This window comes from Paroedura picta, chromosome 16, assembly GCF_049243985.1.
Source record: "Paroedura picta isolate Pp20150507F chromosome 16, Ppicta_v3.0, whole genome shotgun sequence".
Taxonomy (NCBI): domain Eukaryota; kingdom Metazoa; phylum Chordata; class Lepidosauria; order Squamata; family Gekkonidae; genus Paroedura; species Paroedura picta.
In genome coordinates this window covers 15,630,974-15,656,577 of record NC_135384.1, presented here as the reverse complement: position 1 = coordinate 15,656,577, position 25,604 = coordinate 15,630,974, and the positions used below count along the sequence as shown (strand labels likewise).

Sequence of the window (25,604 nt, the reverse complement as noted above, 5' to 3'; positions counted from 1 at the left end):
AAGAACTGTGTTTATTGGGGCACAGCAGTCAGCGAACAGAACTGGCTGCAATTAGGCCCCAGCAGCTGTAACTTCTCCTCCAATTATAGTCACCGGACCTCGGCCCTTTCTGGGATTTATCTTTAAAGCAATTGTACCCATATACCACACCTTCAAAATGGCAGAGCTAAGCTATATTTTTCCTTCTGGCATTCAGCCCTTTATTGTACTTGTAGCTCTTTTTTACAGCTGACTCGTGGTGTTTTAAGCTTTGAAGAGGGGAATAGGGGATTGTCAGAGTCAGAGTAGTTCAGCAGTGGAATTGGCTGCCTAAGGAGGTGGTGAGCTCCCCCTCACTGGCAGTCTTCAAGCAAAGGCTGGATACACACTTTTCTTGGATGCTTTAGGATGCTTTGGGCTGATCCTGCGTTGAGCAGGGGGTTGGACTAGATGGCCTGTATGGCCCTTTCCGACTCTATGATTCTATGATTCTATGATTGTCAGGCGATGGGGGCCTTACTGATCCCCTTACTGATTCAGAACCTATGGGCTAGGTCAACAGTGAGTAGCACAGGGGTAGGGGGTACTGCAAGTGCCTCAGCCATCTCTACCTCCAGTTGCTGCCACCTCCAAATTGGGGGCACCATTTAGCACCATTGTATAGAATACATCTAGGACTGACTTCCAAGAAATAAGCATTAAGGAGAGATGAATATGTGAGATCCACAGCAATCCCAGATTAATTTACACATCATTTTCAGGAAAAATTAAAGAATACAGTGACCAATTTTCCACCTTCAAGAGGAACTATACCCGGGAAGAAATCGAAAAGCTCATCATGGCAGCCAAGGAGAATGTCATCAATGTTCGGCAAAAGATTGTGGAAGAGATCGCACGTACTATGGGTTCGTAACGGGCCTACGCAAATAGCTGCCATTTTAAGCATTGCTCAAAGGCTGGTTTGTACAATAAGGGTGGGGGGTGGGGGGTTGGTTGGCTTTCTTTTGTGCTTTTTTCTTTTTTTTTAATCAGAGCTTACTGCCAGTCATCATGTGTGTGGGTCAGTGACCTGCATGCATTGCACCATCATAGTCAAAAGAAGTTCCTTGATCAAAGAGACTAGAACAAAAGAGACTGAAACTGGAAATTTTTCTTTTAAAAGATTTTTTTTTATTTCTGGGGAAAAGAGGAATACTACATATAATAGAACTCCTATTTGAACAAAAGAGAAGTATAAAGCTGGCATTGGACAACACATACACAAATATATATTAGCATCACCACAGACTGCATTTTCCCAGAGTTTGCATTTCCCCCAAAGTTAGCACATAGAACTTAAAACTTAATTATTTCATTTCATCGCAGCCTTTACTGTTCAATATAATCTAATATTGGACTCCATTTTCTTCTGAATATCCATGTCAATTTATTGTGTATCAAATATCATATGTTCTGCCATTCTCCCCTATTCCATTAGTTTGTTTAACCAGTCTGGAATGCAGGCAGTGTCTTTGACTATCTGGTTCGTGTATTGTCACGGGGACACTCCTATATGATGCTGTATGTACAATATACACTTTGGAGCAAACAGTCAGCTTGCCCTCGGTTCTATTCCATTTCATTGACTTCATACAATGTCGTTTTGTTAGATAAACCATCCGCCACTTTGTGCTTTTCCATATATATTGTCAAAATGTTACTTGCATGTCCTGCTTGGCCTTATAGTACCTTTTCCAAAGCTCTCCAAGAGTGAAGAAAAATCCCAGGAAAGAAAGAACAAATTGAGATTGCTGAAATAAGAAGAAACGCAAATTATTTTTATGCCCTTTTCCTGTCGCTATGGGCGAAATCAGCAGTCTTCTTTCCCATGAATCATTGCTCTGGAGTTATTCCTCAATGGCTATCCCTAGACTATAAACTTTGCTAGGACCAAAACTTTAAATCATTACTATGATGTTTGGAGAATTCCCTCAAAGAATAAGAGCAGAAGATGGTGCCTGCAAGGACTAACTAGCCATAAGCTAAGAGAAAAACATACCTATTCAGTAACATTTGAGTTGTTTTAAAATGAAGGGATAATCTTATAACTGAAAAATGATAGCAGATTTCTGATACTAAGATGGGATTTGCTGCCCCAAAAATGTCCAGCTGTTGCACAGGGAAGGTGAACTAAACCTGCTTGCTGAACCAACAAAGTTTTATTCAAGGTATCAGCTTCCATGTGCACTCACGTTTCCTCAAATATAATATCATGGAATGAAAGTAATCAGTTCAAACCTATAGGTAGAACGTGAGAGTAAATTAACATACAGCATAGTGAAAATGGTCAACAGATTCCAGAGATAAATTGGAAAAAGCAGCAGTTCGGATTTGTATGTATTCCCTTGAGATTGAATGGCATGCCTGGGAAACACATTTGGTATACAATAAATATATCTACATGAAGAGAATAGTGGGCAAACAGATACTCAACTTCCTGCTTGCTGTATCGCGGGCATGCTGGCTTTGACGCTAAGCAGATACTTATCTGGCATATTTCAAAACCTCTTGCGAAGTTCATTATCTCAGTCTCGGTCTAGCCAGGGGCACTACACATGCAGCAACAATCTTCAGCATGCATTTTTTCCCCAGGTGGTTGTGGAACCCACATGCACCAACTAGCCCTCCTGAGCGATCCTCTCCTGAGATCTAATAGCTAGGCAAGGGAGAGAGGCATAGGAGACTTTACTGTGGCCATGGTTGCAACCTATGCCTGTTGACACCATTTTAGAGGGGGGAAAATGGACTAAAAAAAAAGACCACAATGTGTTCATGACATCTTTTTCCCCTCTCACATCTTTTAAAGAATGGAGACAACTGTTTCAGTACTTGACAGAAACAGGGGCCAGATGTAGGAGGAATTCAACAAGCCCCTCCGTGCTACAAGTCTAGTCAGGATCAGGCCTTTGCAGCATTTTATCTTTTTAAAAATGGGGGACTATTATCTAAAATGGTGTTGGCAGCCATAGGTTGGACCCATGGCTAACGTTATGTTAGCCTTGAATTTGACCTTCAAAAATGCTGAAATTCTGCCAGCCAATGGTCTAGTGAGGGGTGTACTAGAATCTTCCTAATCAACACCAAATAGTAGATTAGTAGGATTTTACCTGTTTGGAAAGATATACAACTGGTGCTTCATCAAACATTGCTAGGTATCAAAAGTGATAAAGGCCTTTTTCTTTGTTATGAATTACTCCAAATGAAGGCTGGATATGCTTTGGTCAGAGAAACACTTATTTAGCAAGTAAGGGTACAAAAGAAGAGTTTGGAAATGTCTTGTAAGCACAAAGTCATCGAACTTTATGGGGAAATGGGTGAGCCTAGGCTTTTAAAGTATCTTATGGGTTTCAAGACAACTCAACTGAAGGACAACAGTGACACCTACAGGCTGAGGTAGATCTCATTCTCATTAAATGTCAACCTGGAATCTGTAATTTGTATCAAAGATCATTAAAAAAAAAATCAGAATGGGTATTTGTCATACCACAAAACTGATTCGAACCAATGGAAAACAAATGACATAAATTCTTAAACTATGGAAGCAGATTTTGTCCTAATGGGAAAATGGCAAGTTAATAATTTGACCCATTTTAATAGTTCATTTTGATGAAGTTGTATCAACCAGGTTAGTTGCTGTTATGATAATTATGAACACTGGCAAGATTACTTTGCTATCTCTTTCTCTTAATTGTTCCTTTTAAATCTAGAAATTCTGTTTCCTTAAAGTAAGCATGCCTGTCTGTTAGCTTCTCGGGTGAATTATGAGATATTTAATCCATCTCCTTTCCCTCCCTTTAAAACAATATTTACTTTATCATGTATCTGGTAATTTCCTTCAAATATGGTAACACAACTGATGCTGTGTTTAGCAATTTTTTTTTATTTAGTAAAACCATTTATAACATTTTCTTTGTGTGTGATTTTCTGAAGAATATTTGGGAAACATATTCAGATGTTTTACCAGGCAAAAAAGGAAAAATGTGACTATCACTAATCCTTCATTTCCTGTTCTTCTTTTATTGCAATTGGTAGCAAAAGAATTATTGGAGTATTCTGGTTGCTGTTTTCCCACATGTACTCTGGATAAAATTATATTGTGAACTAATTGTCAATTAATCCAGAAACTCTTTATCAACAGGAGTAACTCACAGTTTGAACCACTGATATCTTGTTACAAGGGTGTATAACATGGAATTTACAAATTACTTCTAGGATTGGAATACACTTGATTGGGGATGCTGCCCATGCAAAAAGATCTAGGTAATCCTGAAATAATTCTCCAGAGACATGTACAACTAGCAATAATTTGTCAAAGAGGTTCCTCTTCATAGAACCATAGAATTGGAAGGGACCTCCTGAGTCATCTAGTCCAACCCCCTGCATGATGCAGGACACTCACAACCCTATCGCTCATCCGCTGTAACCTGCCACCCCCTTGAGCCTTCACAGAATCATCTTCTCTGTCAGATGGCTATCCAGCCTCTGTTTAAAAATTTCCAAAGACAGAGAACAAACCACCTCCCGAGGAAACCTGTTCCACTGAGAAACCGTTTTAACTGTCAGGAACTTCTTCCAGATGACTCAGATTCAGATTCAGAGTACCTTTATTGGCATAAAATAAAAACGAAATAAAAACGAAATAAAATTTTTCATAAAATGAAAATTTCAAACCTTTCCGGATGTAAAATCCATCGTAAAAAGATTTTCATTTAAAATTGCCAGCAAAAACTTGGCTACTTTTATAATAGTTGCTGAGTCCCTCACATTTAGTATCATCCAATGTTTCTCATTAACACAACTGAATTTCAATTTCTTCGGATAATTAGCTAAAGGGCGACAATATTATTATTATTATTATTATTATTATTATTATTATTATTATTATTATTATTATTATTATTATTATTATTATTATTATTATTTCGATTTATTTTCCGCCACTCCCAAATTGCTTGTGGCGGGTTACAGTGTCTTAAAAACCCCATTAAATTCCCATTAAAAGACTTTAAAATGTCACAACATGGCGGCACAATAATAAGATACCCTTCCCACCCCCATTTCTAAAAAAAAAATATACTTCAAACATAGGACACACCAGAAGTATGTGGTACAATGTGTCAGGAACGCTACATCCATGTAAACTGTATCTCTCCTGAGGAGGGATCTTGAAAAATCTACCTCGGCTTGTATTGGGAACTAAGAAACTCGAGTATCCTTTTTCCACCATATATACAATTATGGGAAAGGGGGAAAAAAACAGGAACCTTGAGATAATTGTTTATAGATACTTTCTGACATCAAATGAAAGTACTGTACTTACTTTTTTTAACAGTCTTCCATGCCGCTTACATTGCCATGCTCAATGTCCTGCACAAATTCCTGGCTAAACATCAGGAAGAAACATAATTGTGAATTTCTGGACTCACTGGTCCCAGAACACTGTCACATCAAGGTCATAACATGAAGAGAAGGCTGAACCCAATTTTTCCACTGAAACCTATAGGGGAGTCAAGGAAGACCCTTCTGGAGCTATCCTGAAAGTTTGATTGGTGCAACTTAACCCCCGCCCCAGGCCCTGAGAAAAAAGCAGAAATTCCAATGAAAGTATGGTGGCCACGTTGGACAGTTTAAAATTTAAAGCACCACTTTCATTGGAATTTTTGCTTTCCCAACTTTTCTGGGGCCTGGGGGGGTTAAGTTATACCCTTCTAATTTTCCTGAGACAGATTTTTCATAGGGATCGCCTGCCAGGGGGAGGCAAGGAGGGAAACCTGAAGAGGGGGGCAGGTTGGCTGGTGGGTGGGAAGGAGAAGAAGAAAGGAAGTAGAAAAAGGAGACTGTGGAGGTTTTCAGGAAAGAGAAAGAAGAAACAATAGGAGATGGGAAAATGAGATGTCCCTTGCAAGTCCTCATGGGTTCCCTGCTTATAAAACTATAATGTGCTAGTAGAAAAATCTTGTGTTGGAGCTGGGGTAAGTTGGCTTCATTTCCCTAATTTAGCCATGACATACATGGGCTTAGACAGCAGTAACTCTGCATGAGATTGCACTGTTCTCCATCGCAGTAGTGACTTACCTCTCCCCAGGTATGAAATGTTTGCATTCCTTGCTTTCCTCCACCCATCCACAATATGGATCTCGAGAAGCTATGCAAGCCCTTAATGGAGGAGACACGAGGGTCATTCTAGAGTTCTTCACATCTACCATTCATATTTGGTGTAATTTTGAGAAAAGAATGAAGAGTGAATGAAAAAGGTATCAAGAACTACCTACTTCTTGCACTTGCCATGAAGCTTACACCTTCCCAGTGGCACCTTTATTAAACAGTGTCTGAACGCCACATAAAGGGCACCTGATGGCTTGTCCAACTGCATGCTCACAATTGTTTTGTCATGAGAACCTTTATGGATGCACCTGAATTGAAGGAGAAAAAGGAGTTCTATAACCCTTGATTATCACAACTATTTCATAGTCTATTTCACAGTCTTAGTCTCTCTCATAGAATAAAGATTAAGGGTCAGAAAAACAAGCATATAAAGAGAGATATACAATTATTCCATTTTTAGATCCTTTAACTTTGTGTACATATTTGTTGAGAGCATTTATGCACCTACCCATTTTGGGGGGGGTGGGGGGGAGATGGTTTTGTTCTTTTGCTAACTTCCCAATTTTCTTCAGTAGTTTTGTTTTCCAATTACATGTTGTATATGAACAACTGGCATCAATTTTAATGTCAAATTTCCTTGAGATCTCCTGCCACATCCCCACTGACTCATCAATGAAATAGTGTTGGCTTAGCAGTAAAAAGGTAGTTTATTGAAACAGTGAGGTAGAAGACATGAGGTTTCTTGTGGACACTAATTAACTAACTGCATACAGATCATTTCCCAATCATTTCACCCCCCCCCCCGTGGCCCTCTAACATGCCTTGATTTAGAAAAGATGGGCCCACCACTTTCCCAAGAGCAGTGACCCTAGCTCGAACCCAGCTCTCCCCCACATTCCATTGTATTGCTGATCAGTGGTCAATTTGCTCAAAGGCTTCTGTGCCCAAGTTCTTTGTCTTCCACCTATGACTCATCATTCTGCCAGGCAGGAATTTTCCCCATCTAGATATCTGGAGACCCCTGGAAGATTCCTATTATGCCCCAAGAGCTCCTTTTCTTCTGAGTAATTACCACCAATCTCTAAACCCATCAAGAGCCATCTCCCTTTGTCTTGGTCCCAGGCCAGGTCATCCTGTGTATGTGCAGTTTCCAGCTTGTACCACCCCCCAGTAGGATATAAAGTCCCCTTGCTGGCAAGCCAAATTGCCACTCTGGACAGAGCCATCCAGATTGCCCATTGCATTGCTGGTCATTGTGTCATCCTGTCTCTGTCGTCTACCTCTTCAAGATTGGTGAATTTCCTTCTATTGACCCACTTTTCCTGGGCTCTTTTCATTTCCCCCTCTGTTAGCATGTTGGTGTTCCTGCTATATGTTAGTCTGATGTCTAGTTTCACTTTCTCTTATAATAAAGTCTACTTATTTTATTTGATATCTGTTGTCTGCCTTGAGATCTTAAGGGGATAATAACCTCATAAAACAAAGGCATTTCAATCCTATGCTAGTAGTTACCTGCCTCTAGCAAACTTATTCCTAACATGCATATTTGGTAACAGCACCCCTGCCCACCAAAAGCACTGTGGTCTGCCCAGGGAGATGCTACTGGCTGCAATGGGTGGCCAGCAGGAGTGGTGAACCTGCTCCATTCTCCCCTCCCTCTGGAGGAACATGGCAGAGCACCCCTCCTTACCACTGCTGCAACTTGTGCTGCAGGGGGGCTCATGCATGCGCATGGTGGCCTCTTCCAATGCTGCAGGGAGTGGGGGGCATGATGCCCCACTTTGCCAGCCACTGAGGGCAAGTAAGGCAATCCTGCCTCCCCATGGCAGCTTGGCCATCCTAACTTATAGCACACAAATTCTTTCAGCCAGCCCTGAGCCCAACTTACTGCTAGCATTAGTTGAGACAGGAGTGAAATCTATCCATCAGTCCTCCTCTCATCTAGGCAGTTGTAACAGGAAAGCAAGCAATAACAGTGAGCTTCAACCTCTCTCTTGCTTGTGCAAGAGAGGGACCTTTGCTGGAGATGGCTAGGACTTCCATGAACTTGCCAGCCCTACTACAGCCTCTGTTTCAAACAAGCTTCTTCCTGCTCCCAACAGTAATTAAGGTTTTCTCAGAATACAGGTCTTATTCTTGACCTTCTCAGGTTTCAGCTGCTTCTTTGATGGTGTTTGTTGTCTTTTGGAGAATCAGGACAGCAATTAAGATACTGTATTAATTCTTCCAGAATAGATGGAAATAAATGTTTTAGGATAGGATCTGCTAGTCGTCCCTGGCTCACAGGAGTTTCACCTGGCATCAACCAGGTCCAGGGCTTTCTTGATTGTGGCCCCATCCTGGTGGAATGAGCTTCTGGAAGAACTGAAGGCCCAGTTCTGCACAACCTGCAAGACAGAGCTCTTCCACTAGGTCTTTGGTTGAGGCCAGGGTGCGGAAGATTGGGGGAGGGGGGCCCTCCATGCTAAACACCAATCAATAGCACAATAGGAGTGGCAGACACTCCTGGAACTTTCCCCCCTGAGGCACTGGGACAGGGGAGTTGGAAACAGGGAAAGGAGGTTGGGTTTTTAAAATTCTTGCTGCTGTGTAGTGTGGGGTTAGGATTTCTCTTTTAATATTTCATTTAAGTGGGATTTTAATATTTTTATCCTTGTAACTCACTGTGAGACAGTCCACTGATAGCAGCGGGAAATGAATCAAAATAATGAATTAATAAATAGTAATCGTTCCATGTATTATTCCATATGTTATTATGTAAACCGCCCTAAGCCCCCAGGGAGGGCGATATATAAATATAATAAATTAAATAAATAAATAAATTAATAAATATGGCATTTCCCCATGCCTTGCTATTTTGTTGGGATGTGTTGAAATTTGGATTTCCTTCTTCATAACAAAGTCCATAATAGCAACAGCACAAAAAAATATATAAGCCGTTAACATCAACAAAATAAAAAAACTCCCATGATCCCCTACTGCACTTGACAAACTCCCCTACTGCACTTGACTTTTTAGAATACTTTTCATGGGTTTAAAAAATACACAGGCCAAATGAATGATACATACTTTTCAGGATTGTAAACACTCATCTCTTCCAGGAAAACACTGTTACTTAGAAAAGCATTCCCTCCTGATGTGTCCATGACCTTCAAAAGCATGCCGTTCTGTGATCCAAGGAAAACCACGACCCGGTCATTATTGGGCCCCGCAGAAACATCGACAGCCATTTTGGTCAGCCGGTACCTGGATTGACAGTATTGCAATTTAAAACCTTACGTCACCAATCACATGCTCTGTGGTTCATAAAGAAAACATATCCATTCATGCATATACATATTTTTCAATGATGAAACATGATGAAAAGACTCACACCAAACTGAGCCAAGGGTGATTTTTTAATGTTATATCATTTCAGTAAATTTGAAGGAAAGTCAGGCAGAGGGCCTGATAACTCTCCTGACAGGCATCATCATTTCCTCAAAAAGGCTTATGAGACAGGCTATTTTACTCTTCATTTACCTATCAATTTTATTGTCTCTTATTTAGAAACTAGGGGCCAAGCCCGTTGCATTCAGGAATACAACAGGGGGTGGGGTAGAAGAACTCTGCGGATGGCCTCCCCCTCCCCTCAGGACTTGGAAAGGTGGCAGGCAGCTGTTAAGGCAGCATCCTAGGCTGGGTGGCTCAGTCATTTAGTGGCAAGGTGCCTTCCCAGGGAGCCCCATAGCCAAGGGGCTGGAGGCCACCGGGCAGGGAACTCACCGGCAGTGGTAGCTCTTATGCTGCATCCTCCGAGCCTCAGAGGGATGGGGAAGGAGGATGGGGTGGTTACGGGTGGGGGATAGAAGGTGATTGGCTGACCACTGGAGAGACAGGAAGCTGGTTGGAGGAGGAGACACTGGTTGGAGGAGGAGGACAGCCGCCCTGATTGGGTGTTAAGCACTGAGTGGCACTCAAACCATGAGACATAGCAAACTGCTACTTGCCTCTTGCATTGGAAACACTGAAAGTCATCATAAGTCAGTTCTACTTTCATAGCACAATATATAGCTGTCTCCCTATACTTTAGAATCCCTATACTTCTGCCATTAGTCCTTTATATAATTATTCATATCCCTCAATCTGGACTATTTAAGAATATATCAGATAGCATTGATCTCAATGCAGACTGTTTGTAACTCCTCATCAATTTCTTATTTCCTCTCCTTAGATTTTAGAACACTGATTCTGCGGCAATGGTGGTAGAAACATTTATTTACATATTGAAAGTATCAAAGGCAAACTAGAAACAAATATAGAAAAATGAAAATGAAAAAGGATTCTGAACAAAAGTTATTTACTTGACCATTGTCCGCAGGAACCATGGTTGAGATTCTGTTGATGATATGCCTACATCCATGAGATGATGCTCTTTCATAAAATTCAGAATGTCATCTGGAAAATCCTTAGAGGATGTGTATGCTTCAAGGGGTTCAGAGCCAGCACAGGAAACAGGCCTGCACGGAACACATAAATAATGGAATTACTTCATCTGTTGTAAGGGTATTGCAGATCATTTTTCAAGAAGCTCAAGTTCCCTAACAAAAGATGATGGATTTTATCTAATCAGCTCCAATGAAGGTTAAGCAGAGAGCTAAGGTTTTACCTGACCATCCAGAGAGGCAATGCTGTGGATCATGGGTCCACATGAACAAAAACCATGTGGGATGGGGGCTGGAGCAGATAAGAAAATTGGATAGGACAGAGTGAAAAAATATGGTATGGTCCAATCCTGTTGCATTTCAGTCAGAAACTCACAAACAAAAGTTCATGATCAATTTTAGTCGTGCTTTGCAAACCAAAATTCATGTAAGATCTATCACCACAAATTTCCACAAACTTTTAAACCGTCTGTGGCCAATTCATGAATGACAGAAAGCAACGGTTTAAAGGGCTTGGAAGCCCTTTAAACCACTGCTTTCTGCTACCTGTTCAGCTGCTTTTCACAGCAGAGGTTTAAATGGCTCTGAGTCCTTTTAAACCTCTGCCATGGAAAACAGCTGCATCATAGGGAGCAGAAAACATGTCCTTACTGTAATTCCAAGCCATTTAAACCCCGTCTGAAATGGTTCAGAGTTCCTTTAAACTGATGCTTTCTGCTTCCTGCTCACCAAGAGCCAGAAGAAACTGATTTGGTTCTCTGCAATTTGGTTTATGGTTTAATTTATGGTTCAGCCATGATTCACAAACTGAACCATATCTTTGTGATTCTTGTCCCTAGCTAAAGCCAACATCCTCCTTTGATTTTTGTTTATTTTCATATCCAATTTCCCTTGGTGGGTTGTGGAGTGAAATATTATAGTCTCATCTTGCCAGGTTTCATCCGAGTCAGTACTTGGATAGGAGACCGTGAAGGAATGCTTTGTCAAGCAAGACAATGGCAAACCATTTCTGCTTAAACCCATGCCTTGAAAACCTTATGGGGTTGCCATAAATCAACTATTCATTTATTTTTTAAATTTTATTTTAGGTTTTTATACTGCTCTTCCATACAGCTCTGGGCAGTTTAAGCTATGACTTGATGTCAGTTTATACATACATTTCCCTTGTCTTGTGAGAAGTTGGGTTTCCTATGAGTTTCCTTTCTGCTTAGTCACCAGAAGAATCTAAGCAAATAACATGATGAATCTTCACCTTATCAAGACCTTATTCAGAGGTCTAATTATCAATATATTACCATGTTTTAGTTCTTCTTTCCACAAATGTACTGAAGTAAACATGAAGGTCAGGGAATCACTTCAAGGAATTATTCCGATAAGGAGCATTTGGGAAGCTTTCTAATTATGTGCTGCTCAACCACACCACTGCCTACATGATGACATTTAGAAAAGAATCGGGAAAGTACAAAAGTACAACTCTTTATAGGCGATAAAAACCATATTTAGTTTCACTAAAGTCTGGTTTAGCTAACTTTGACATTCTCCCCCTCCCAGCGGTAAATCTCCTGTTGTTTTGAAAACAATATTTCATTGGTTGGATCCAGGCTAAACTGTCAATTTGGACTCATTCCCCCTTCCCATTCAACTCCCTCTTATTTAGTTCCTTAGATTCCCCTTTCCCGGGTTCAGCATTTCCTAGAGATCAGTGGGCTGCAGTGGAAGAGAGAAGGCAAGACAGTTCCATTCGGCCACTTGAAAATAGGGTCTGGATCCTACCACATGTCTACAAGAATACTTAAGAGACGTTACCTGGGTGTTGGCACCTGATCACCAGGAACTGGAGTCCATATTGAAAATGGGGAGAGCTGTTCTTTGAATCTTCCGGAAAATGCCTTGTCAAGCTCATGCATATCATAAGCGCAAACGGCGGAGCCAGGGATGCTAGAGTGTGACATTTCCAGAAATGGTTAGAAGGGAAGCACAATTGTGTTTGCCTGAAACATGCTGCATAAAAAAATGTTCTCATCACAGCTGAGCTATATGTGAAAGGACATTATTTCAATCTCACTTGAGGCTAAATTCACCACCCAAATCTTGGAATCTTGAAAAAGAAAATAAGGGAATGTAACAGACGGGGAATGTTAACTGGAGCTTTGGGAGTGATGAAATAATAAACGATGTTCCAGAGAAAAATGGGTAATGGGAACAGTCACAGAAAACCCAGGGAGAAGAGCAAAGATATACAATCCTGATAGATTGGCAAAAACTGTGGAAGGTCATTCTACCTGGAAACTACATTCACATTGAAAAAAACCTTCCCTGCACTTCCTTGGGAATGGCAAGTAGTGGGTGGGATCGAACCAGCTTTTCTGCTAATAAGTAAATATTCCCAGTATATATATATATTTAATAAAGCAACCGTTGAATGGTAAAAGCCAGAGGTAAATGTATCTACTTCCCAATGTAGTTTATTCCCCTTTAACACATAACGAAATTTCATTTCTGTGCTCACAATGATTACGGGTTTAACTTTTAATTTACAAATTCCTACTGTTTTATTCTATAAACAACACCTTGACCGTTTACGCACTGGAGGTTTCACGCTGGGCTGCAGGCTGGAGTTTTAGTCATGGCAGGATGCCCCACCTCTTCCTGCAACCACACGAGGGAGTATTTGGTCCTGTGTGCCTCATCCCCCCCCCCTGATTTGCGCTCCTGCATGGGAGCTGGGGCAGTGAAGTTCTCCACGCATAAAGGGTCCTTATCCATAAATACTGGATTGAGAATGCTGGATTAGATTTATCTTCAATTATCAGCATATAGGTAGCAAAACTCCATCACAATTATGGAGAAAATATTCTGTGGGGATTACCTGTATTCAGAGGTGGTAAAGGTTGCAAAGACTACATCGTGACCATTGATATGGACAACGTCTGTCACTGCCTGCAGCTCATTAAAATAGAAATTTAAAATGGACGGAACGAAGCAGTTCAGCCGTGCCTTTAGGAAGGAAGTCCACATTTGGTCTAGAAATGCTTCATTTCCACCCATGTCATTCTTGCAAACCCGAACAACTCTTGATACAATAAGCTACAGTGAGAGGAAAAAAAAGAGTAGAGATAAAGCAAGCAAGTCATTTTTTTTTGTATTAAAGTGCAAAACAAAATCCGTCTTTGGAACTAGGCACTGTGGACAACATAATGGATTGGTTTCAATTGAAACAAAGCAAGAAAGGAACCTTCATGTCATCAGCAGTAAAAGCAACAACAACAACAACAACAACAAAAGCATTTCTGAGGGACAGAAAATTGGTCTCCAGGAAATCAATTCTCAGCCTGTATGAAATTTATTTCTATGTGATTTTTTTATTCCCATGAACAATAACAATACTAGAACACATGGATTTTTATGAAACAAGAATATTTGTCGATTAAGGCGATGGTCTCCAACCACAGGGCCACGAAGGCCCTGGCACTGGGCCGTGGTTCCCTCTCTCTGCCCCCCCCTGCAGTAAGAAACTTCCCAGGCCACAAGCTTGCAGCCCAGCAAACTTCTTACGGTGGGACGGGGGGAGAGGGAAGCAGGGCTGCACAATGCGCATGTGCAGCCAGGCCGCGCATGGCGCATGCGCAGCCAGGCAATCGCCCTCCCTGCTGCCACCGGTCCCCAGTCTGAAAAAGGTTGGGGACCACTAGATTAAGGTATGGTCTACCTTGAGAGTGAGTATTATGAGTAGTGGACTGGAAACTGGAGAGCCAGGCTCGATTCCCCATGCCTCCAAGTGAAGCCTACTTAATTAAACTTGACCATTCACAGTTGTCTCACAACTCTCTCAATCATACCGACCTCACAAGGGACTATTGTAGAACTTCCATATGCAAAGCTGATGGTCTACCACTGAGCTATGGACCGTCTTATTTTTGCTATTATGATGAACACTTTCCAGGTGTGTCTGTTTCCTTGCTTTAATCAGGGACAATAATTTTCTACTGCAGCTATTTCAATATAAACCTATCTGCTGTCTACTTTTCAGGTAGGATGTTAGGGGGAAGAATTTCAGAGTTTGCTTCTATTCGCAAATATGTATATTAAGACAATATGTTGCCCTTGTCATGTAGCCCTGTACTACATGCTATGGGTTCAGGTAAAAAGTGAACCAAAGTCCTAAGAGCCATTTGGGCTCAACTATTGTTTTCCTGTCCCCCCCCCCTGTGTCTGTCTTTCAGCACTCACACACATACTATAGTCTATTTCCAGGAAGGTGAAGATGTCCTTCACAATACTATCTCTAGTGAGTATTTCTGGTTGCCTTTTGGCCACTAGTTATGCAAATGGAGATTTCGCTTAGTTCTAGTTGTCCTTTGAAGATAAAAGCTCTTCTGCCATGGGAATAGCTAAAGACAGGAAAATAGCGTATTGGTGGGGGATGGGGGTGTCTATATGTACTGCAAAACTGGCCAAGCCAGTTGTTCTTATCAATAGATGTTTATCATGATACTTCCAGATGTACCATCTTGGATTTAATGAAAAAACTCTGAGCTCTTTTTTTTAAATATAAAAAACGTCTCTTTTTTTCTTCCATCTTATGAGATTGGTTTGTGACAACCCTATTCCTACCCATCTTTGAAATGTGTGGCAGGATTTTCACAAAACAGTGATGTATTCCATGTCATTCCAACCTCCTGTACTCCTTCTCTATTGTTCCTTACCTGCCCAGTGTCACAGGCTTCAATTGCTACTTCTCGAAAGAAAAAGTATATATAACTGCCATAATCCACCACATGGATGAAGTGAGGCTCTGCAGACAAAACAAAATGATCCAGTCATGGACATTTAAATGAGGATAGTAACCAGAGTTATAAATCTAAGTTGTATTCAAATATATTTTTAACGGCATTCAGAAGAAGAGTTGGTTCTTATATGCCTCTTTTCTCTACCTGAAGGATTTGGATTTCCAAAATCACAACTGAAAAATGGCCAAATCATGACCCAACTACTCAACAGCCACAGGATGTTGGCGAAGTCATGGGGAGGTGGCTCTAGATTCTGCCAACATCCAAAAGCAATCCAGGAACATTTTCCTCATGTGGAAATGTCCCAAATGTTCTATACATGCTGTATAGTACTATCTGAAACATTGATAGGCACATAGCATGATTAGGGATAGTGGGCGGTATAAAAAAACCACTAGATGAGAATAAGTACTAGATTATACATGAGCCTCTTGTGGCGCAGAGTGGTAAGGCAGCCATCTGAAAGCTTTGCCCATGAGGTTGGGAGTTCAATCCCAGCAGCCGGCTCAAGGTCGACTCAGCCTTCCATCCTTCCGAGGTCGGTAAAATGAGTACCCAGCTTGCTGGGGGGTAAACGGTAATGACTGGGGAAGGCACTGGCAAACCACCCCATATTGAGTCTGCCATGAAAACGCTAGAGGGCGTCACCCCAAGGGTCAGACATGACTCGGTGCTTGCACAGGGGATACCTTTACCTTTACCTTTACTAGATTATACACTAGCACAAAACAAAGACTATCAGTCATCTAACTTTGTTAAAAATTGTTGCCTTTGTACACATACCTTTCAACCATTTTGAATTTTGTTTTTCTGTCCGCAGATTTGGGGTGTCTCCAAGACTTCGGTAAATAAGTGGATCCATGGACTGTATGTCTGCCACAGTTCCAGAATACAGATACCCACCTTTGGGATTGAAGTTGAAAGAGGCATACAGTGAGAACAAAAGAGGGCAATTACTTGTTGATATCAGTTTATGGGATTTTATTTTTTGCTGTGAAGTCATGAAGAGGAAGGGAAGAGAGATGGTTTGTCATTGCCTGCCTCTGTATTGTGAACTTGTTATTCCTGGGTGGTCTCCCATCCAAATACTGACTGAGGCTGACCCTTCTTAGCTTTCAAGATCTGACAAGGGATAGGGCTGGCTTGGGCTATCTTGGCCAAGCTAATCCATGGAATAGGCCACTGAGAATAATTCAAAGTAATGAAGCATATTTTCATGTAATCTCCCTTTCATACTTGGACTCAAGGCAAATGACAAGTTCAAGAGGCCCATAGCCAGACATTTGTTGTTAGAGGGGAAATTTGTTTTGCCCATCCATGCCTACAGCCCTGCTAGTCAATCAGTCAACTGGTTACATGTTAACAGGTGAATGATAACAACATCTGGATCTAGCAGCAATGATTTCTAGTAAAATAAAACTCTTCCAATCAGCAAATCCCAAATTGAAAATTCAATCACTGTTATAGTATTCACATAATACATTGCTTATTTTCAGATGAGGAATAACCCTAAGAAGTGGCTTCTCTTTCAATTGATTAGTTATATATAATAGCTTGCACAGCACTACTTTGAGCTATGAAGGCAGTACTATTTACTCTCATAAAACATATGATCTCACAACTGGAGCAGTGCCTGGAAATCTGGGGTTGGATCTACCTTGCCCAGTTCCCCTCCTAACTGGAGCTTTGGTCCTATGTTGTTTTGGATGTTGATGTTGTCAGACCTTTTTCACCTACACAACATCTGAAAGGTTCCAACCCAACATTGAGATAGGGAAAGATGGATCATATATCCTACCACCTGTATGTTCAAAGTGTATTTTAAATAGCAGCAGAACATAGTAGGATTTTCTCCCTCACACTCATTCCGTGGTAAATTGGCATATTAGTTTGTATATTATTGTTGTTGTTGTTATATGATTCTATTTACTTAGAACAATTTTAGGCCACCTTTCCAACCAACCTAAGGTCTCCAAGGTGAAGAATAATCAGAAATATTAAAAATTTAAAATATTTTTAAACAGTTAAAATTCACACATAAAGAAAATTTAGCAACTCAGCAATAAAAAGACAGAATGCCAAACAAAAAATGGTTCCCCCCCATTGATACAACTTTTGTAATATTTACTAATGAATCCTAGAAGATGGGATATATCTTAACATGATTTCCTCCAAGGTTCCACTATAGATCAGTGCCGTGTGCTTCACCATCCTTGGAATATAGAACACTACAAAATTGTGCACCTTCCCCCTTCCTTATTACCTGTGAAAATTGCAACATTGCTGTCCTTGGCATTATAGGGACATATGCCCTTTCCCTTGATCTTGTTGTCCTCGATTTCAAAAGTATCCATCTAGAGAACAAGAACATTAGGATCTCCTTAGAAGGAAACAGAAATGAAACAACTGTTTGTTTATTTCTTCTTTTTCAGTAGTTCTGGTGAAATGATAGCCCTCCTTTGCAGCTATGTGAGGATCATGGGATCGGAGTGGTCATTGGTAACAAGGAGAATGAAGTGACAGAATGAAGGAAAGTCGATCCCATCCACCGCATACCTGTTGTATTAAATTGCTCTTTGGGGGGAAACCCTTTAACTTAGCTCCCTTTGTAACATGTCTTTTGCCTGTCCCATATATTTTATGAGTCTCTCAGCTCACAGATTATACATGCATAAACTTTTGTTGAATTAGGCTAAATGGTTTATGGATTCTGCCAAACAAAGAACTCTGCCATTTTGCAAGATTAAAGAACAGATATATTGGAGTCAAATGCTTCTTACATTTCCCATTCCATAAAGAGATTCACTATGTTAAGTTATCATTGCACACAAATCCTTTAACTCTGGAAAACTACCTTGTGAAGTACCTGTAAATCCCAGGGTAGGATAACTCTGAAAGACTGGAATTAATTGAGGGATAAGCAGATCTCCCTATTCCTTTCATTTTTTTTCTTTAGGATATGTACTATAAAGATATTTTGTAAAATTTCAAGGAATGTTGATGAATCCCTGAGCATGCACTTCTGTTACTCTAGCAGTGGGAATTTCAGGAAAACAGCACCCACATACTGCAATTATGGGAACAAATCAACCCACGTAATCAATCCCTTCCAGCACTTTGTGCATTGGAGACTATATTACCTATTTCTATTAGTGTGTCTTTTGGCTAACCAAATGAATTTCTGTAATATGTCTGCTTCTGAAAGTTTACCAGACTCATAGTAAAAACATAGGAATGCAAAAAATACCTTATAGGTCCTACAGAAAGGACTAAATGCATTAGTCCCACAAATAAATAATGTATCATCATTTCTTTTTATAAGGACCCTAATGAAGTTATGACATTCATCCTGAAAAACAAAAACAGAAAGAAATATAATTTCAGCAGTGTCTTATACCGAACAAGAAATCTTGCTAGTACTAGAATAAATCTGGATACCAGAAATGATCCACTCCAATATTATTATTATTATTATTATTATTATTATTATTATTATTATTATTATTATTATTATTATTATTAATAATAATAATAATAATAATAATAATAATAATAAACTAATTGAGAAGCAGATAGGCAATTTTCTTTAATGCATAAAAAGGTGCTAGGGACTGAGAGCAGTGAATTGGATCTTTCATCAGAATTTTGCTGATGAAAGATGGTAAAATGCCCCTCATTGCTGCAGCCAAATTGATTGCCAGTTGATTGTTTGCGGCAACTGCATTGGTTGCCAGTTGCATCCTGGATCAGGTTCAAGATTTTAGTGTTAACCTTCAAGACCACCCGCAGTCTGGGTCCCACATATCTGAAGGACTGCCTGTCACCTTAAACCCCCCTCCATAGGACCTTGTAATATTGGTGGTCCCTGGCCCAATCTGTTGGTGGTTCCCAGACCACTTGGCATTGTTCAGGGCCAGGGCCTTTTCAGTCCTGGCCCCAACCTGGTGAAATAAGCTCCTGGAAGAGCTCAGGGCCCTGATGGAGCTTTCACAGGACCTGCAAGATGGAGCACTTCCACCAGGCATTTGGTTGAGGTCAGGGCAGTTGAGATCAGAGGCCCCTCCCCAGCAGTGGTGAGGTTGAAAATTAGTATTCACCATCTAGGAGGATATGATTTAAAGGGGTATTATCTTGACATTTTATTATTGGATTTTATCACTGTGAAATCACTGTGAGCCAGCATGCTGGGAGCAGAGAACAATCAATCAATCAATCAAGCAATCAAGCAATCAATCAGTAAGGTTATGCTTGAGATGTGGAACCCCTGTGGGCAAATGTTGTGTAGGATGAGGGCTAGAGTGAGGCTGAAACTGAGTGGAAAGGTAAGTAGGGTCCAACCTATTTTTTTTCAGTGGCCATTTTTATTGTGGAACATTAATTGAAAAGTGTACAATCTCTCATCTCCCTAAATGTATATTCATGGTTGAATATTGTGCATGCAATCAAAGTTCTGGGCATACCCAGACAGCCTGAACATAGTAGGTTGTATCATGCTAGATTTCTTCAATGATGAAAGTGAGGTGGACTGATCATCCCAGAAAATTATGGTGAGGATCATGAGGCCTCCATAGACGGAGGCCATGCAGAATAGGCACTATAGCAAGGAGGAGAATCAGATCACACTGAAAACATCCAGTCTGCTGATTGCAGCTTGTTGGTTATCTTCATTAAGTTGATGGGAGGTTGAAAGGTTGAGAACAGTTAGTGAAAAAGTGAATTGCATGAGTTATTCCACATCAAAGAGAACATTCTCAGATTAACAATCAAGATAACAGTCAAGAGTATTTCCTACCTCAGATTTCCCCAACATAATGCACTCTTTCGCTTTGTTCTCACTGGATTCCCAGGTCAATTTCTGCAAATTCAAGGAAGAAATCAGTTAGGCTCTTAATATTATGGTGTTGGGTTTTAAATGCAAGAACTGGTTGTTTGGTGGGATCCAACCAGCTTTTCTGCTGATGAACAAGAGAGGAAAGGTCCCTTTTCACCATTCCAAAAAAAAAAAATCCCAAACCTATGATGGTGATTGTGGGATCTCATATCAGGGAACTGGTATACTTTAGGCTAAAAGAAGAAACTGATATCTAAGTAACAGTACTTACTTTGGTAAAATAAATTTCTTCTGCAGGTGATGTGCCCATATCAATAGTATAAATATTGTCCCTAAAAACAGAATAATAAAATGGATAGTCAGATAAGTTTGGGCAATTCACTGGTGTCAGAGGGCAGTTATTATGCAATGACCAGTGTTTAGGTTTGGGAAAGAGAGTGGGTTAGGATATGATGAATAGGTGAAAGAAAGATCTGGGATTGCGGGTATGAAATTGGTCCAGGCAAAAGAACTTATCCAACCAGATTTCTGCTAGTGAAAAATGGAGGGAGAACCCTTATGACCAGCCAAAAAGTCTGTGGAGGAGAACATAGGACAAGAACCATGAGAAAAGTGAATGGTATAAAAGAATTGGGTAAGGTTGACTGATATACTTTGTGAAAAGCATTCTGTTCTGAAGGATTTTTTGTTCTTCCCTCTGTGTCATTCCTGCCGTGGATGAAATAAGTGTGAAAGAAAAAGATATAGCAGAGAAGGACAACTCAGAACAATTTGTACTATAAGAAAAATGAGAATGTCATAAGGAACATGCAACTGACCTAGCAGCAATGTAGAGGATCCTGTCCATGATCACGACTTGTTGGATGTCCAGTGTGTGCTCTTCTTTATCATCTCCTGACTCATGACCCAGAAACAACGGATAACCTTGTGTGTCTATACCATGACCAAAGAAGACTGAGATTTAGTTCAGGCGAAACAGGAAACAAATCCAAGTTTATTTATAACTAGGGGTGAAGCCCACTTTGAAAGCAGTCTGGGAGCTGAGGCAAGCCCTACCCAGCTTTTGCCCCACAAAGTTGGGAGCCAGCAGTAGCACACTCCCAACTTGCTACTTCTCATCGAGTGGGGTTGGAATCTAGTGGCTCCACCCTCACCCCACAGTTTTGGTGGTGGGTGACCTAGGCAGATGCTGTTGACACTCCTCACGCCCCCCCCTGGAGTCAGGGATACTGAAAAGTAGGGCGGGCACCTGTGGCTGGTGGCGCTCCTCACCCCACATGGAGGTGGGGAAGAGCCTTTGACTGGCCCTCAGTCAGGGATGCCGTTCCCAGTGAAGGTGAATCAGAGGCCCACCCATGGTTCCCAAAGGTGTGCCAGCTCCTCTAAGTAGCCCTCAAGGGGGAGGGCCCTCCTCCTGAGGGCCAGAGGGTCAGCACATTGGGGGTTCCCCAGAAAGTGCAGCCTTTTCCTTCATGCTGTTTAATATTTATACTGGTATGGGTTGTCTGGGGATTTGAGCAGAAGTGACATCACTATGCTGAGGAAGGTAGCCCCAATTATTTTTAGCATTAGAACTAATATGAGAATGTTATTAGACTGGGTCAGAAAGTAGAAGGCCAAGTCTCCTCTGTGATATATACCTTTTATCCTTTTTTCAAATTATCAAATTTATTTTATCAACTTCAGCTGATGTGCCTGCTATGCCTGTTCTCAAAAGAAGGAAATTTGGCTCTGGTTCTGATCACACTGACATTAGATTGTTATACTGTTACTTTACTAGGGCTGCCTTTGAACATGGTCTAGACCAGGGGTAGTCAACCTGTGGCCCTCCAGATGTTCATGGACTACAATTCCCATGAGCCCCTGACAACAACCGCCAGGTTCGATTCTGCGCTCCCCCACATGCAGCCAGCTGGGTGACCCTGGGCTCACCACGGCACTGATAAAACTGTTCTGACCGGGCAGTGATATCAGCGCTCTCTCAGCCTCACCCACCCCACAGGGTGTCTGTTGTGGGGAGAGGAATGGGAAGGCGACTGTAAGCTGCTTTGAGCCTCCTTCTGGTAGGGAAAAGCGGCATATAAGAACCACTTCTTCTTCTTCTTCTTCTTCTTCTTCTTCTTCTTCTTCTTCTTCTTCTTCTTCTTCTTCTTCTTCTTCTTCTTCTTCTTCTAGATTTTCAAGTTCTGATCCTTACCTTGAAAGCCCTTAACATCTTGAGGACTGGGTATCTGAAGTGTCACCTGCTCACCTTTCAGGAAGCCTTCCACCTCCCAAACCATGCTCCCTATTTCCCCCAGTCTGCAGTGCATTGGTGTGGCAACCAGAAAACAGAGTATTTTCTATGGTGGCACCTCAGTTATGCCTTTCCTATAATGTTTTGCCTAATATCTGCCTATTTATGTACACTTTCTGTTAAAGTATCATTTCTGGACCTCCTCTTCCTCCAAATGTGTAGCCTGTTATCTTGTGGGAATCTGGCAACAAAGATTTTATTAGTCCACCTTTCTTGTTTGAATGGAAAGAGAGGGCTATAAGAATAAAATTATTATTATTTAATGTAGCCCTTGCTGAGTTTTGAGAATAAGGATCTGTTCTATGGTTGTCTTTGCCACTCTGTTTTCTCTACTGTTGGCTGTTTCTCACCATTTCTTCCTAGCTCATTCAGACTTGTAACCAATAACATATGACTACAAGCTTGGAGGAAGCAAACCTGAGCACGATTTACCTCTGTATAATACTCACACATGTCAGACAATCGAACGGTCGGTTCTTGATCCTCTGGGAAAGCCACCACAGCACAATGTAGCAGTGTGAAATAAAGAAGCAAGATTCCCGATCTCATAGTTATTCAGCAGGAAGACACACAATACGATCCTAAGAAGGTCTACTCAGAATTTTGCTCAAGTCTATTTGATGGGATTTACTCCCGGAAAAATAATTTTGGGTTCACACTGTTGGCATTTTCACTTTACTCTCTGAAAGTCAAACAGAAGCATTCATTTAGCCACTCCTAGCAAATAAGGCTTGGATTGTCACCAAAGAACATAGGAGACAGTTTTTGAGTCAAAGTAACAGCAACAAAAATAATCATAAAGAGGCATACCAACAGAACACACAGGGAAACTTATATTTACTGTTGGAATTGTTATTGATATATTGTCATTACTGTTATTAATGTATAATGTTCTATATATCCCACAATATTCCCATGTAAACACCCTTGGGCCATATAGGAGGGCGATATAAAAATCAAGGAAAATAAAAATAGTAATTCAATGGGGCTTATTCTCAAAAAAGTGTCTTTAGGACTGTACCATATGGTTGCATCCAGTGGAGGATTTCATGAACAAAGAGTGGGGAGAGTTTTACTGATTCACTCTTCCTAGTACAAACCTATGACTCACTTTCATGCTCTTCCTGAGGGTCATGTGTCCTGCACAAGTTAGGATGCCAGCCTCCAGGTGGGACCTAAGGATCTCTCAGAATTCCAGCTCATTCCCAGAGATCAGATCCCTTGGAGGAAATGAATGTTTTCTAAGGTGGACTCAACTGCATTGTATCCTTGTCCTTCCCAAGCTCCGCCCCCAAATGCCTAGGAGTTTCCCAAACTGGATCTGGAAACCCATCCCCTTAGTGGCCAGGGAGGACCTGGCAATCCTATGCACAAGCACCACGTTGATGGGCATTGGAGGGCAATACCTCCCTCTTCCTGCCCTGAACATGAGAGTTCTACCTGCCTATAGAATGTTTTCCCATACCTGCCTGAAACAGGTCATTCCACAAGTCATTCCAATTATGTATGTAAGGACGAAACTGCAAGCAAATTTCTTTCCTGCTGAAACCCAAGTACTGAAATCAATGCAATATCTATTGGTGAAGGTACTATGGTGCCAGCAAATAAATTGGGGGGTAGGACAGGGGAGATGAAGATTGCACATATGAAGCAAACCAATCCCCAATGGTTTTTTAACCCTCCCTCCTTTTATAGTACAAAGAGGCCTGTTTGCTAAACAACATTCATCTTCTGGGTTGTTTGAGACTCAGTGTCCAGGTCTGCTCTGTGGGGCCCAGGATTCCTCCCAGTATTCTTGCTTTTTGCTTCAGTCCTTTACACTTCCACTACAAGGTTAGGCCCTGGTAGGGATGTTAGCCTCCAAGTGGACTTGGGGATCCCTCAAAATTACAGCTCCAGAATATGGAGATCAGATCCCCTGGAGAAAACTGATACTTTTGGAAAGTGAATTCTATGGTATTGTACCCCATTGAGGTTCCTGCCCTGCCCAAACTCCATTCCAAAATCTCAAGAGTTTGTAAGCCATGACTTCTTCGGGTAGTAAAAAGTTCCAGCTTTTCAAGACAAAATCTCAAGAGTTTCCCAGCCTGGAGCTGGGAATCTTATTCCTACATCCTGTTGACCCTAGACCTTGTAGTTCCAGCAGGCCAAGGGAACAGTGTCCTGCTCCTTTAGTAGAGACTTAACATGTGGAATGGGTAGTGGGCTTTTCTTGGCATGTAGGTCAACAGTTGAACTTGGCAAAAAACATTCTCTTAAGCATCCATTAAAGGGACAGGATTTTTTTCAGGCAGCTGGTAAACCTGGTTAGGCCTGAGGTAGTTATGCCACTACTGGTAGAGAAGCCTGCAGCTCTCATTCCTACAGACCAGAAATGCTCCTAGGATAGTCTGATCTATTTAGGCAGTGGATACTCTAGGCCTTACTAGCTGCCCCTCTCCCAGGCTTAATGTTTGTAAAATATCCTTTCTTTTCCTAATTGTGTCTTTTACTGCCATTTAACCACTTTCTCCCAGCCACCCCAACTTCCTGAATCTCTGCTCCCAAGATGACCCTTGCTGAATAGACCCATTAGGATTGACAGATATGGTTTGGGATTATTTTTTTACAGATGTTGGGGTAGACACTGGGGAGGACAGAACCTTGGGAGCAAAGGAAACTCGCATGGCTGAAATGCTAGTCTGTCCACCCTCCAATGCTACCATTTTCTCTGAGGTGGGATGGAAATCAGCTATAATTCTGGGAGAACTCCCAGATCCCACCTGGAGGTTAGCCACCCTAAGTCTAATGTGTATGGAAGTACTTCACCTTCATGGCTAATCATTATCTGAAGAAAACCTTAGCTTAAGAAGAAAGGAGATCAGTTAGTTATGATTATATTGGAATACTGGACACCATACCTGTCTCCGTTTCCAGCTGTCATTCCCTGGAAAGTTGGAGGTGAAGAATTAATGTTGAATACTAAAGGATGAAATGGTCTCTGAAGTGTGAAGCTCAATTTGCCAACCTCTTGGTCAGTTCTTCCAGAAAGCAGGTCACCTTGGCCTGCAGCAAAGTTCTGTCTTGAATGGTATTCTTGATGGATGTGGCTTTACTATTTGGGATCCCATGGAAATACAAAGACCAGACACAGTTCCTCT

The 25,604-nt window shown here is 41.2% G+C and overlaps 2 protein-coding genes across 2 annotated transcripts in view; one reads left to right on the top strand and one right to left on the bottom strand.

Annotated features, from left to right (window-relative positions):
• LOC143825051 (cytosolic phospholipase A2 gamma-like) overlaps positions 1 to 3,922 on the top strand; it is a 28,773-nt gene extending 24,851 nt beyond the window's left edge. The window contains exon 22 of the mRNA XM_077313008.1: positions 741 to 3,922. Coding sequence (XP_077169123.1) covers positions 741 to 892 — 152 coding nt within the window. The 3' untranslated portion in view covers positions 893 to 3,922. The remainder of the gene's footprint in view (positions 1 to 740) is intronic.
• LOC143825052 (semaphorin-6A-like) lies at positions 1,127 to 25,604 on the bottom strand. The gene is made up of 17 exons (XM_077313009.1): positions 25,365 to 25,604; positions 22,914 to 23,146; positions 20,987 to 21,101; positions 20,440 to 20,500; positions 20,130 to 20,192; positions 18,585 to 18,686; positions 17,601 to 17,691; positions 16,121 to 16,240; positions 15,254 to 15,342; positions 13,417 to 13,634; positions 12,354 to 12,485; positions 10,467 to 10,622; positions 9,193 to 9,369; positions 6,291 to 6,431; positions 6,094 to 6,174; positions 5,339 to 5,401; positions 1,127 to 1,769 (listed from the first exon to the last, which is right to left on the bottom strand). The coding sequence occupies exons 2-16, from the start codon at positions 23,011 to 23,013 to the stop codon at positions 5,344 to 5,346; spliced, it is 1,704 nt and encodes a 567-aa protein (XP_077169124.1). The 5' UTR covers positions 23,014 to 23,146; positions 25,365 to 25,604; the 3' UTR covers positions 1,127 to 1,769; positions 5,339 to 5,343.

What these genes read in the sequence shown, in the direction of transcription:
- LOC143825052 (XM_077313009.1), bottom strand. Translation starts at nt 23,013, where the DNA reads ATGAGATCGGGAATCTTGCTTCTTTATTTCACACTGCTACATTGTGCT. An exon ending in CGTTCGATTGTCTGACATGT is followed by an intron (nt 21,102 to 22,913) that starts GTGAGTATTATA and finishes GTCATGGTATAG; the next exon opens with ACACACAAGGTTATCCGTTG. An exon ending in CAATGTTGCAATTTTCACAG is followed by an intron (nt 16,241 to 17,600) that starts GTAATAAGGAAG and finishes TCAATCCCAAAG; the next exon opens with GTGGGTATCTGTATTCTGGA.